The 12,363-nt window shown below is 45.3% G+C and overlaps 1 protein-coding gene across 1 annotated transcript in view; it reads right to left on the bottom strand.

The window, feature by feature from the left end:
* Positions 1–12,363, bottom strand: part of LOC127568596 (cobalamin binding intrinsic factor-like) — a 38,224-nt gene that overhangs the window by 6,928 nt on the left and 18,933 nt on the right. The window contains exons 2-6 of the mRNA XM_052012548.1: positions 12,154–12,256; positions 9,305–9,496; positions 8,031–8,180; positions 5,212–5,367; positions 33–205 (exon numbers count right to left, since the gene is read on the bottom strand). Coding sequence (XP_051868508.1) covers positions 33–205; positions 5,212–5,367; positions 8,031–8,180; positions 9,305–9,496; positions 12,154–12,256 — 774 coding nt within the window. The remainder of the gene's footprint in view (positions 1–32; positions 206–5,211; positions 5,368–8,030; positions 8,181–9,304; positions 9,497–12,153; positions 12,257–12,363) is intronic.

The raw sequence follows: 12,363 nt of genomic DNA, 5'->3' as shown, positions 1-12,363 counted from the left end.
AGTCTAAGCTTTACATTCCATTTGTAACTCACCTGAACAGCAAGGCCAGTACTGTAGATAGACCCAATGGTACTATCCTGTTGCTGTTTGGTGAGGAGCAGACTCAGCAAGCGCACAATGGCTCTTTCAATGTTAAGTCTTAAACTGGCACTGAGTTGGGTGCGATGTAAGCAGGTGAGAGCGAGGACAGACATGGAGGCTGCATCTACAATGTAGAGAATTAGTGTTTAAGGTTATGAGCAGCATTGATAAGGTGGATGGTAACAGTCTTTTCTCCAGTGTACAGGAGTCCAAAACTAGGGGCATAGAGTTAGGGTGAGAGGGGAAAGATTTAAAAGGGACCTGAGGGGCAACTTTTTCATACAGAGGGTGGTGAGTACATGGAACGAGCTCCCAGAGGAAGTGGTTGAGGCAGGTACAATAGTATCATTTAAGAAGCACTTGGATAGGTACATGGAGGGGCGGGGCTTAGATGGATGTGGGCTGAACGCAGGAAATTGGGATCAGCTGGGTGGGCACCATGGTCAGCATGGACTGGTTGGGCCGAAGGGCCTGTATCTGTGCTGCATTGCTCCATGACTCTAATGAAACCAACTCTTTTAGTTCATCTCTTTTTATGAAAATGAATCGAACCACGAAAGCCCTCTGATCCTACTGAAGTAAATCCATCTTTCAGAAATAAGTGAGAGGAACAGAGGAAGCTGGCTATTGAGTGAAGCACCTATTCTGAACTATTGGTAATTGGTCTTGGTTTATTATTGTCAGATGTACTGAGATACAGTGAAAAGCTTTGTTTTGCATGCCATCCAGACAGATCATTCCTTACATACGTACCCAGTGAATGTGTAGTGAAGGGTGAACAGGATGTGGACTGGCTGGAGGAAGGTGTGGATACTGGCAGCAACATTCAGTGCAGGAAGAGGGTGTACTAGAACTAGCACAAAAGATCAACACTACTCAGTGGGATGAATAGCCTTCTCTTGCATTGTGTTACCTGTATGTTGATTTTTTTTGTTCTATTTCTGTTTTCCTTGTGTATAATTTATGTTTATGTTTTTCTTGTGAATGCTGCTTATATGATGCTATGTGCCTGTGATGCTGCTGCTAGTAAGCTTTTCATTGCAGCTTTGCATACATGTACTTGTGCATATTACAATAAACTTGGCTTTGACTTTGGACAATCTATATCTTTAGATTTCTAGTCCGGTGCATTTATGGAAGAAGACATTTATGGAAATGCACAGCAGAAACATGGAGGCTGTTTATGGAACATCTGCATGGGGTTCTGGATCAGTTTGTCCCACTGAGACACGGAAAGGATGGTAGGGTGAAGGAACCATGGTTGACGAGAGGTGAAACATTTAGTCAAGAGGAAGAAGGAAGCATACTTAAGGTTTAGGAAGTAAAGATCAGGCAGGGCTCTTGAGAATTATAAGGTAGCCAGGAATGAGCTTAAGGGACTTAGGAGAACTAGAAAGGGACGTGAGAAGGCCTTGGCGAGTCGAATTAAGGAAAACCCCATGGCATTCTACACGTATGTGAAGAACAGGAGGATGACTAGAGTGAGGGTAGGACTGCTCAGGGATAAAGGGGGAACTATGCCTGGAGGTAGGGGAGAGATCAGGGAGTGTTCACCAGTGAGAGGGACTTTGACGAATGTGAGGTCAGCATAGAACAGGCTAATGTGTGGGGAGCATGTTGAGGTTAAGAAAGAGGCAGTGTTGGAGCTTCTGAAAAACAATAGGATAGATAAGTCCTCGGGGCCAGACAAGATATGCACCAGGTTACTAAGGGAAGCGAGGGAAGAGATTGCTGGTGCATAGACAATGATCTTTGCACCCTCCCTAGCCACAGGAGTGGTACCAGAGGATTGGAGGGTGGCAAATGTTGTTTCATTGTTCAAGAAAGGTAATAGGGACAATCCTGGGAATTATAGACCAGTGAATCAAACTATGGGGCAAACTATTGGGGAGGATTCTTAGGGACAGGATTTATGAGCATTTGGAGAAGCATAGTCTTATTAGAGATAGTCAGCATGGCTTTGAGAGGGGCAGGTCATGCTTCACGAGCCTAAATGAGTTTTTTAGGGAGGTGACAAAACAAATTGATGAAGGTAGAGTGATGAATGTGGTGTATATGGACTTTAGTAAGGCATTTGACAAGGTTCTCCATGGTAGGCTTATCCAGAAAGTCATGAGGCATGGGATCCATGGAGACTCGGCTGCGTGGATTCAGAATTGGCTCACCCACAGAAGGCAGAGAGTGGTAGCAGATGGAGAGTATTTTGCCTGGAGGTCAGTGACTAGTGGTGTTCTGCAGAGATCTGTTCTGGGACTCCTGCTCTTATTGATTTTTATAAATGACTTGGATGAGGAAGTGGAGGGGTGGGTTAGTAAGTCTGCAGATGACATGAAGGTTAGAGGGGTTGTGGATAGTGTAGAAGGTTGTAGTACGTTACAACGGGATATAGACAGGATGTAGAGTTGGGCAGAGAAGTGGCAGATGGAGTTCAATCCAGAAAAATGTGAAGTGATACACTTTGGAAGATCGAACTTGAAGGCAGAGTACAAGGTTAATGGCAGGATTCTTAGCAGTGTAGAGGAACAAAGAGATTTTGGGGTCCACGTCCATAGTTTCCTCAAAGTAGCCGTGCAAGTTGATAGGGTGGTTAAGAAGACGTATGGTATGCTGGATTCATTAGTCGGGGTGTTGAGTTCAAGAGCCGCGAGGTAATGTTGCAGCTCTATAAAGTTCTGGTTAGACCACACTTAGAGTATTGTGTTCAGTTCTGGTCGCCTCATTACAGGAAGGATGTGGAAACTTTAGAGAGGGTGCAGAGATTTACCAGGATGCTGCCTGGATTAGAGAACATGTCTTATGAGGAAAGGTCGAGTAAGCTAGGGTTTTTCTCTTTGGAGCGATGCAGGATGAGAAGCGACTTGATAGAGGTGTATAAGATTAGGAGAGGCATAGATAGAGTGGGCAGCCAGCACCTTTTCCCCAGGGCGGCAATGGCCAATACCGGAGGACATCCCTTTAAGATGAGTGGAGGGAAGTTTAGGGGAGATGTCAGAGGTAGGTTTTTTTTTTAAACACAGAGTGGTGGGTGCCTAGAATGCACTGCAGGGGGTGGTGGTAGAGGCTGATACAATAGAGACATTTAAAAGACTTAGATAGGCACATGGATGTAAGAAAAATGGAGGGTTATGGACTGTGCAGGAGGGAAGGGTTAGATTGATCATGGAGCAGGTTTATATAGGTCGGCACAACATGGGGCGGCACGGTAGCGTAGCGGTTAGCGCGACGCTATTACAGTGCCAGCGATCGGGGTTCAATTCCCGTCGCTGTCTGTAAGGAATTTATACGTTCTCCTGTGTCTGCGTGGGTTTCCTCCGGGTGCTCCGGTTTCCTCCCACATTGCAAAGACATACGGGTAGGTTAATTTGGGTTTAAAATGGTCGGCGCATTGGGCCAGAAGGGCCTGTTACCACGCTGTAAATCGAATTTTAAAAAAATCGTGGGCTGAAGGGCCTGTATTGTGCTGTACTGTTTTATTCTCTCGGACAGCAGCAACTTTTGTGTTTATTGCACCTTAAAGTGCGAGGGAAGAAAGGAGAAGCTACCAGCCACTATACTGGATAATGATTTCCTCAGTGCAGCCTTATGAAGTGAACTACGTTTAGAGCTAAAACTTTCAGGAGGAAAATAAGAAAGAGCTGGCACCCGTGAAAGGCTGGTCCATTGAAGCATCGAAGAGATGAATGGGGGGACGTATCGAATGCTATGGTGCCAAGGCAGATGAAAAGAGGATTGGCTAAATGCCCAATTCAACTCCCATATTTATATGAAACAAGCCATATTGAATTACCTGCCTAGTGGAAATCCTGCCTGATTTAGCCATCAGGCTCAATATGTAGTTCCCACCCCAGATCCAGGGAGCATTAAAAAAGTCACAGACAACTGACAACAGAATCAGGAGCAGGCCATTCAGCCCCTCAGACCTGCAGTGCCATCCAGTGTCATGACTGATCTGTTAGCTCATTGCCATTTTCCTGCACTTATCCCATTCTCTGGGTATCTCCACTTAAATATACTCACCAATGGAGCCTCAACTGCTCTCTTGGGTAAAGAATACAAAAAATTCACCAACCCCGATGTGAAGGAATCCCTTCTCATCTCTCTGCCTCCTTATTTTGAGACTGTGACCCCTGGTGCTAGACCCAGAGAAACACTCCCCCACCCCCACCCCATCCCCAATGCATCTACTTGTCAAGCCCTGTAAGGATTTAGTATATTTCAATGGGATCATCAATCCTTATTTTAAACACGAGCAGTATAAGTCTGCTCATTCCCTCTCATTGAATGATGTCCTCTCTATCCCAGAAATCAAACTGTTGAACCTTCACCACTCTGCCTTTATCCCAAATGTATCATTCCTTAGATAGGAGGCCAGATATGTCGACAATTGCAGTCTCACTAGGGGCCTATATAATTAGAATAAGATCTCTACTCCTGTGCTCCAACCTGCATACAATAAAAGCCAACTTACTAATCATTTTCCTAATTGCCTGCTGAACCTGCACATTAGGTAAAGAAAGCTTTTGGCATTTATCAGTCAGGCCATTGAGGACAGAAGTTGGGACATCATGTTGCAGTTGTACAAGATATTGGTGAGGCCACATTTGGAATTTTACATTCAATTTTGCTTGTCCTGCTATTGGAAAGATGCCATGAAGCTGGAAAGAGTGCAGAGGAGGTTTAAGAGGATGTTGCCTCGGACTCAAGGGACTGAGTTATGGAGAGAAATTGTGCAGGTTGGGACATTTTTCATTGACATGTAGGAGAATGAGGGGTGTAAAATTATAGAGGTGTGTAAAATCATGAGGGGTGAATGCACACAGTCTTTTTCCCAGGGTTGGGGAATCAAGAACACAAGGCATAAGTTAAAGGTGAGAGGGGAGAGATTTAATGGGAATCTGAGGGGCAACTTTTTCCACTGAGAGAGTGGTTGAGTCAGGTACACTAACAATATTTAAAAGGTACTTGGACAGGTATATGGATAGGAAAGGTTTAGTGGGATATGGGCCAAATGCAAGCAAAAGGGATTAGCTTAGATAGGAATCTTGGTTGGCATCGACTAGTTGGGCCGAAGGGCCTGTTTCCGTGCTCTCTGACTCTTTTAGGTCCCCAGGCTCAGTAAATTTCACTTACCGACAAAGAAAGGTTCTCCAAATGGATCTCGGTTATTCATAACCCTGTCAAATATGTTCTTCACAACGAAAGTAGGGATAGGTTGCTTTTCAGTGCAGAGCGCTAGGACTGCTAAAGAGATCTGGTAGAAGTCTGTAAGAGGCTGTCCTTTAGACCCTGTAATATGGAAACATGGTGTTTAGTTGCAGCACCAGAGCCAGGCCTGAGAGACAATTGAGCAGCTTGGCTTTTCCTCCATGGTACGAGCAAAGGGACAAAATGACCAGAGTGAACAATGTAACTGCCCTGGATTCTGCAAGGCACCATTGAGATTGAAACAAAAGCAAGAGGTATAAACTGCATGAACAAAATCCCGAAAGAAAGCACAAGAATGCTGAGTGGTAAAGAATGAGGTAAAGGTGGGTTGGACGGAGGGCAGGAGAGGCAGATCCTGGACAGAAGATGTGTGAGGTGGAGCAAACAGGTGGTGAGAAAAGAAGCACTTGGACTAGATGGAAGGGCAGATGGAAAGAGGGCAGAAAAGAGGGAATTTTATACAAGGAGGATAAAAGTAATATAGAAGGAAAGAAACAATAAGAAGTCAAAGGGAAGGACGATGAAAAGACAGTTCAAATCCCCAGGAAGTTAAGTGTCAGTGCATAGAACATTCTATTGGTTTCCCCAACATAAAATGAATGGTCTCAACCTCTTCCTGGGGAAGTCAGATTGAGAACGGTTCTTGTCATGCGGTGAGCTTGGATGAATTTGCACAAGATTATGGTACAGTAAGGACAGAATCATCGGTGTCACATTTGAAAATGATTCACCAAGGCTGAAATAAATTATAAGATTATGAATCCACCAAGTATTTGTGTGGAGGAGGTCCAGTCTCACAAATAGTACTGAGATTTTTGAGAGCTGACGAAGATGATTGATAAGGGTAGGGCAATGGATGTTGTCTACATGGACTTCAGTAAAGCATTCAACAAGGTCCCTTATGGGAGGTTGGTCCAAAAGATTAAGTCACATGGGATCCACAGTGATCTGGTAAATTGGATACAAAATTGGTTTGATCATAGAAGGCAGAGGGTAGTGGTGGAGGTGTGTTATTCTGACCAGAGGTCTGTGGCCAGTGGTGTTCTGCAGGGATCAGTGCTGGGACCTCTTATGTTTGTGATATATAAAATATATGTATAAATGATTTGGATGAAAATGTAGGTAGTCTGATTCACAAGTTTGCAGAAGACATGAAAATTATGGAATTGTGGATAGTGGGGATGGTTATCAAAACATAAAGACCAGTTAGAAATATGGGCAGAGAAATGTCCAGATCAAAATCCATCTTCCAAGTGTGAGATGCTGCACTTTTGGAGGTCAAATGTAAGAGGACAGTAAATGGCAGGACCCTTATGAATATTGATGCAAGGAGGGATCTTGGTGTGCAAGTCCATACACCCTGGAAGTGGCAACACAAGTGGATGGGGTGATAAAGAAGGTATATGACATGCTTGCCTTCATCAGTCAGGGCATTGATTATAAAAGTTGGGAAGTCATGTTGCAGCTGTATAAAACGTCACTTCGCATTTGGAATATTGCATGTAGTTCTGGTCTCCATACTTAACAGGACCTGCAGAATTCCTCCAGCACTTTTTGTTTATTGCTCCAGATTCCAGCATCTGCAGACTTCCTTGTGTCTACAGGAAGGATGCAGAGGCTTTGGAGAGGGTGCAGAGGAGGTTCATCAGCATGCTGCCTGGATTAGAAGGTATGAGCTTATAAGGAGAGGTTGGACAAACTTGGATTGTTTTCTCCAGAGTGTTGGAAGCTGAAGGGCAACCTGATAGAAGTATATAAAATTATGAGAGGCATAGATAGGGTAGATAGTCAGGGTGGAAATGTCAAATACCAGAGGACATACTGTAGATTTAACGTGAGAGAGGGAAAGTTTAAAGAAGATTTATGAGGCAAGTTTTCTTTTACTACACACCAAAGCATAGGTGCCTGGAACGTGCTGCCAGGGGAGGTGGTGGAAGCAGATACAATAGCAACATTTAAGAAGCATTTAGACAGACATATGAACAAGTAGGGAATGGAGGGATATGGACCATGTGCAGGCAAAGGGGGTTAGCTAGATTGGCATCATGGTCAGCACAGACATGGTGGGCCGAAGGACCTGTTCCTGCACTGTTCTATGTTCTATCATCATAAAAATTTATTAGATCTGCATAAACAAGTGGAGCCAATCAGAACTTTAGAGAAACGGATGACTTGAACTTCTAAAGTGACCAATCACACCTTAAAAATAAATCTCCAGATACAATGAGTTGACAACTCAGTCATTGACATTTCCCTGACAGCAGGATGAAGAAACAATTCATTTTTAGTCATTTTGTTTATGTACAGCCGATGGACCATTTCCTCTGGCTCTTCAATTTGATCCTAAATGGGCATCAGTAGATGGTAGCTCGGTTTAACTTGTCCAGTTGTCGCCCAGTGCCTGCATCCTCGCATGATGGGACTGGCACTTGTTGTAAATCCACCTCCCCAAGGTTGACTGGAGGTTTGGTGTAGGCATCTGAAAGGTTGTGGAGGAAGATGTGTGACTTCTAAAGGGAATTGGGTAAATATCTGAAGGGAAATTATTGCAGGGAAGAGTGGGGAATGGGAATGGTTGAACAGAGTTTTCAAATGCATGAGAGGTCAAATTGCCTGTTGTGTGTTGAGTGGTGCTAAATCATACGCTGGTTTCAGCAGAAGCCAGAACTCCCATCGGTAAATATTTCCCTCTGCCCAACATTAGTTGCAATTTAACTCTCTCACGGTCTTATTCTGTAACTTGCCCAGGCTTTGGATCTCCAGATTTAGCTCATCTTCAAGAAGTTTCACCAGATCGATCTGTTCCTGACCATCGGATATGCTGGCTGGATTGAGGCAGGCAGATCTGAAAGCTAGCGTGTAGAGAGCAGTTGAACCAATGGGTAGATCCTCTTCTGCAGGGCAAGGAGAAGAAGCAGAGTCAAAAGCAATGTTCCCTTTCCAACAAGGTCAGTTACAACTTACAATAGGTGGGGCAGTGTGAAGAATTTCACAAACTCAGTTTTCCTACTATCTGTTACTCGATGAATTAATAATCACGCTCTGCTAGTTGTGATCAGATGCAAGGAAAACCATTGAACTAGGGCAGGGACACAAAGCAGATAGTATTGTATCAGTCAGTTGCCATGTATCACACACACACAATGTTCAGTTCCATTGATTTCCATACCACCGGAATCTGTCTCTCTCTCCCTCTCTCTCTCCCCTTCCAATCCACCTTTACCTTATTCTTTGCCTCCTTGCATTCCTGCGCTTTCTTTTGAGATAAAAAACATGATGATGCTGGAGGAACTCAGCAGGCCAGGCAGCATCCGTGGAGAAAAGCAGGCGGTCAATGTTTCGGGTCAGGACTCTTCCTTGGGACTGAAGATAGGAAAAGGGGAAGCCCAATACATAGGAGGGAAAAGCTCTCTTCTGCTCTCAATGATTGGTGGACAAAAGAGGGGAGGCAGGGTGGGCACAAGATGGTGATAGGTAGATGCAGGTAAGAGATAGTGATAGGTGCGGGGGAGGAGGGGAGAGCAGATCCACTGGGGGATGGGTCAAAGGTAAGGAGAGAAAGGGAAAAAAAGGTAGGAAAAAAAGAGGCTAGGAAAGGGAAGAAGCATGTTGGGGGAGAGGTTGTGGGGATTACTTAAAGTGGGAGGATTCAATGTTCGTGCCATTAGGCTGCAAGGTTCCAAGACGGAAAGTGAGGTGCTCTTCCTGCAGTTTGCGTTTGGAATTCTGCTGGCAGTGGAGGAGGCCAAGGACTGACATATCAGTGATCGTGTGGGAGGGGGAGTTGAAGTGACTGGCAATGGGGAGATGCAGATCGCGGTTACCGACCAAATTCTTTTCGATATTTTGTTCATGCAGTTTATACCTCTTGCTGTTGTTTCAATCTCACTGGTGCCTTGCAGAAACCAATGGACCTCAGTATGCCAGCTGACTGATACAATTCCACCAGTTTTATGTCTCAGCCATGTACAACCCAACAGAATCACCCAGAGAACTTCTTTCAACGTTGCATGTTTACCCTGGGTCACTCTCCGAACGGCAGCTGCTTTGAGGACCTCTTGGAAATGCCGTAGAACTTCCAGGTTGTGTTGATGGGTGAGGCGCAGGGCGAGGAAGGTGGCTGGGTCGGGGTCCACAGAGTCATCCTCTGCACTCCGCTGCAACACCTGGAGAAGGGAGTTGACCGAAGGCTGTTCAGACGTGGAAACAGCTGGCAAAACACAACAAGACAGATTTAACAGCAACTTCCTCAGTGAGAACTTGGACCAATGGCTGAAGGCTATTATGCAAAGAGTTTCAACAGTCTATGAACTGCCCGTGCTTGCTCCCCACCACATTATGCGAAGAACCCTCTCCCCATGATTATTTTCTCAGTTGTGCTGGAAGCCGCAGATACTTCCCACTTGCAGATAATTCCCTTACAACCAGCAATGTAACAGTAATGGAGAAAAAGTGGGACCACTGAAGCCTCCAGTCACCAGTCAGATCATCCCCCTGCTCAGCTCCAAGTCCCTTCCTACTCTCACCCTCTGAAAATCTCCGAAGCTCGGCAGTGAAGGTCCCAGTTGTCACAGGATCAACACCCTATTGGGGCAGCGTGTTCCAGATATCAGCTCTACTGTCAGGTGGTTAAAATGGACTTTCCTGCTTCCTCGCAAGCCCTCTGGTTGTTAAACTTTGGCTGACTTGTTCATTGGATTAATGGTTGTGATTCAGTGTTACCCTATGAGCCCTGCCTCAGCACTCTCACCTCTGGTCAGAGGTCTGTGTGTTTAAGCCTCTCTCCAGAGACTGGAGTGCTTGGCCAATGCTCCATTGTGGTACTGAGGGAGAGCCGCAATATGGAGGCAGCCTCATTTGGATGTGGTGTTAACCCAAGGTCGTGTTGGTACTTACAAATGGAAGTTATAGGATCTGGTAGCATTTATTGTGGAAGAGCAAGGGGTCTTTCCCCAGTTCCTGGTCAGTACACAAACATTAAGCAGACTTCACTAGGATAACCATGCTTGTTGTTTGTGGGAGCTTGCTGTGGTCAACTAGCCATGACCATGCTCCATGGGTACCTGATGCGCTCCAAGGGCTTTGGACACAAAACTCACAACGCAACTTAAATCCCTTTCTTCTTCATCTTCCAAAGACAGGAACTCATTCTTGACAAGTTCTCTTATCAGCACAAGCATGTCGTTCAGGTCACACCTTTTTCTGGACTCAAGGAAATATTTAATGCTGGCATCATCTGGTGAATTTCTCCAACAAGACCAATGAAACAGACATGTCCCTCCCCATGTGACCAGGAGCCTTATCTCACCTGGTTGAGGCAAAGTTTTGACCTCTGATACAATCTCCGTTATGAGAGAGAATAAACCACCCTATTAGATATCATCTCAGAGCAACCCCAACCAGAGAAAACAAATAGCACAACATGGAGGATAACACTCTGTACGGTTTGCTGAAAGTTTACAGCAGTTTATTTACTTACATTGTGTCTTGGATAGGTCACCTGGAGAGCTTTCTGATCACACACCATGGTGGGACATACTTATTGATTTGCCTGCCTATGGTTTCAGTTCCTGTGCTGATCTTAACCTAACACTGGGCTGGATCCCAAAGCAAAGATTCCTGGTCCCATCCACCTACCACCCACACAATTTACCCACTGGATCTCCCCCCCACCCTCATCTGGTTCCATACACCCTTCACCTCTCATTCCATTATCACCTTCCTTACTGATCAGATGCCAGCACTGGGAGCCTTTGTGTTCCTGTTTATCACCCTCCCAACCCTCTCTACCTTGACACCCCACCATCACCTGGCTCTATATGCCTTTTATTTTGTCTGCCTCCATCTATCACCCACGTGCCTCTGTCTCCCAGCTCCACCTTTACCCCTCCCTTACCTGGCTCCACCTGCCCGTCATCCTTCACCGCTCTCAGTCCATCAATTACCTACTGACCCGTCTCACCCGTCCCCTTCTCCCCTTTATACTGGCCATCTCCCATCTCCATGCTCAATCCTGATGTGGGGTGTCAACCCGAAACGTCGACAATTCCTTTCCTCCCACAGATGCTGCTTGATCCGCTGAGTTCCTCCAGCAGATAGTTTGTTGTCCCAAAGCGAAGGTGGGTTTACACCCATCAATGTTAGTCTCCATTAAAACCAATGTTGCACCTAATTCTGTCAGTTCCCAAAAGGCAGCTTGGGTTAGCATTGTCCCAATGTGTTTCAAAGCCAAGATAAAATGAGGCAAAGAAAAGCAATGTGGTTTTAAGCACGAAGCATAAGTGACCAAATCCTCCATTATTTCTTTGGATGAGGGCAGGGTGTTGTTATGGGTGGAAAGTGGCAGGTTGAAGATTGGAGGTGTTACTTTAAACAGAGCAAAATGGCGGAGTGTGGGCAATGTTGCCAATTTGGGAAAGTGTGTGAAGGGTGGGAGTGTGGGCAACGTTCACCAGTCAGGAGAGGTTCACGTTGAGCTGGAAAGGAAACAAGCACATGCAAGCAAAATAGTGCTGAGAACTCAGCCAAGATTACATTATAAAATTCTGTGGCATTTAGGCCTAAAGAGGGGAAGATAGGCAGATAATGAAGAGAGACAGACACACAGAGACAGAGAGAGAAATGGTGAGGAAAGCCAAGGGGTTCTCCGTCTTTGTGCAGATGGATGCTCCTGCTAGATGATGGCTGGACAAGGACACGTGCAGAGGAGCAGACTCTGTAACAATATAGTGGGAAAGAAGAGGGAGAGGCTTGGAAAGGGAGAACCGCGACTGGAGGAGAGACCACAATACTAGTTCCCCAGTCATACCAAGTACCTTGTGTAAGGGAGCAAGGGGCTATGCATATAAAGCAGCAGAGATTACTTACAACACTCCTGGGCACAATGTCCAAAGGCACTTAGAAGTAGGAAGATGATAATTCTGAGTATGTACATTGCCAAATGGAAGCTCCTTGTTTCAAAACCTAAATGCTGATGAACAGGGAGAAAACAGCAGAGTGAATCTTCAAACATCCTGAAGTCTTCAGTCAACTGATGTCTTTTTGTGCAGAGTTAATTTGTGGCATGAGCTTGGCGTA

Source organism: Pristis pectinata, chromosome 3 (genome assembly GCF_009764475.1).
Source record: "Pristis pectinata isolate sPriPec2 chromosome 3, sPriPec2.1.pri, whole genome shotgun sequence".
Lineage (NCBI taxonomy): Eukaryota > Metazoa > Chordata > Chondrichthyes > Rhinopristiformes > Pristidae > Pristis > Pristis pectinata.
This window is presented reverse-complemented; position numbering and strand designations above follow the sequence as displayed.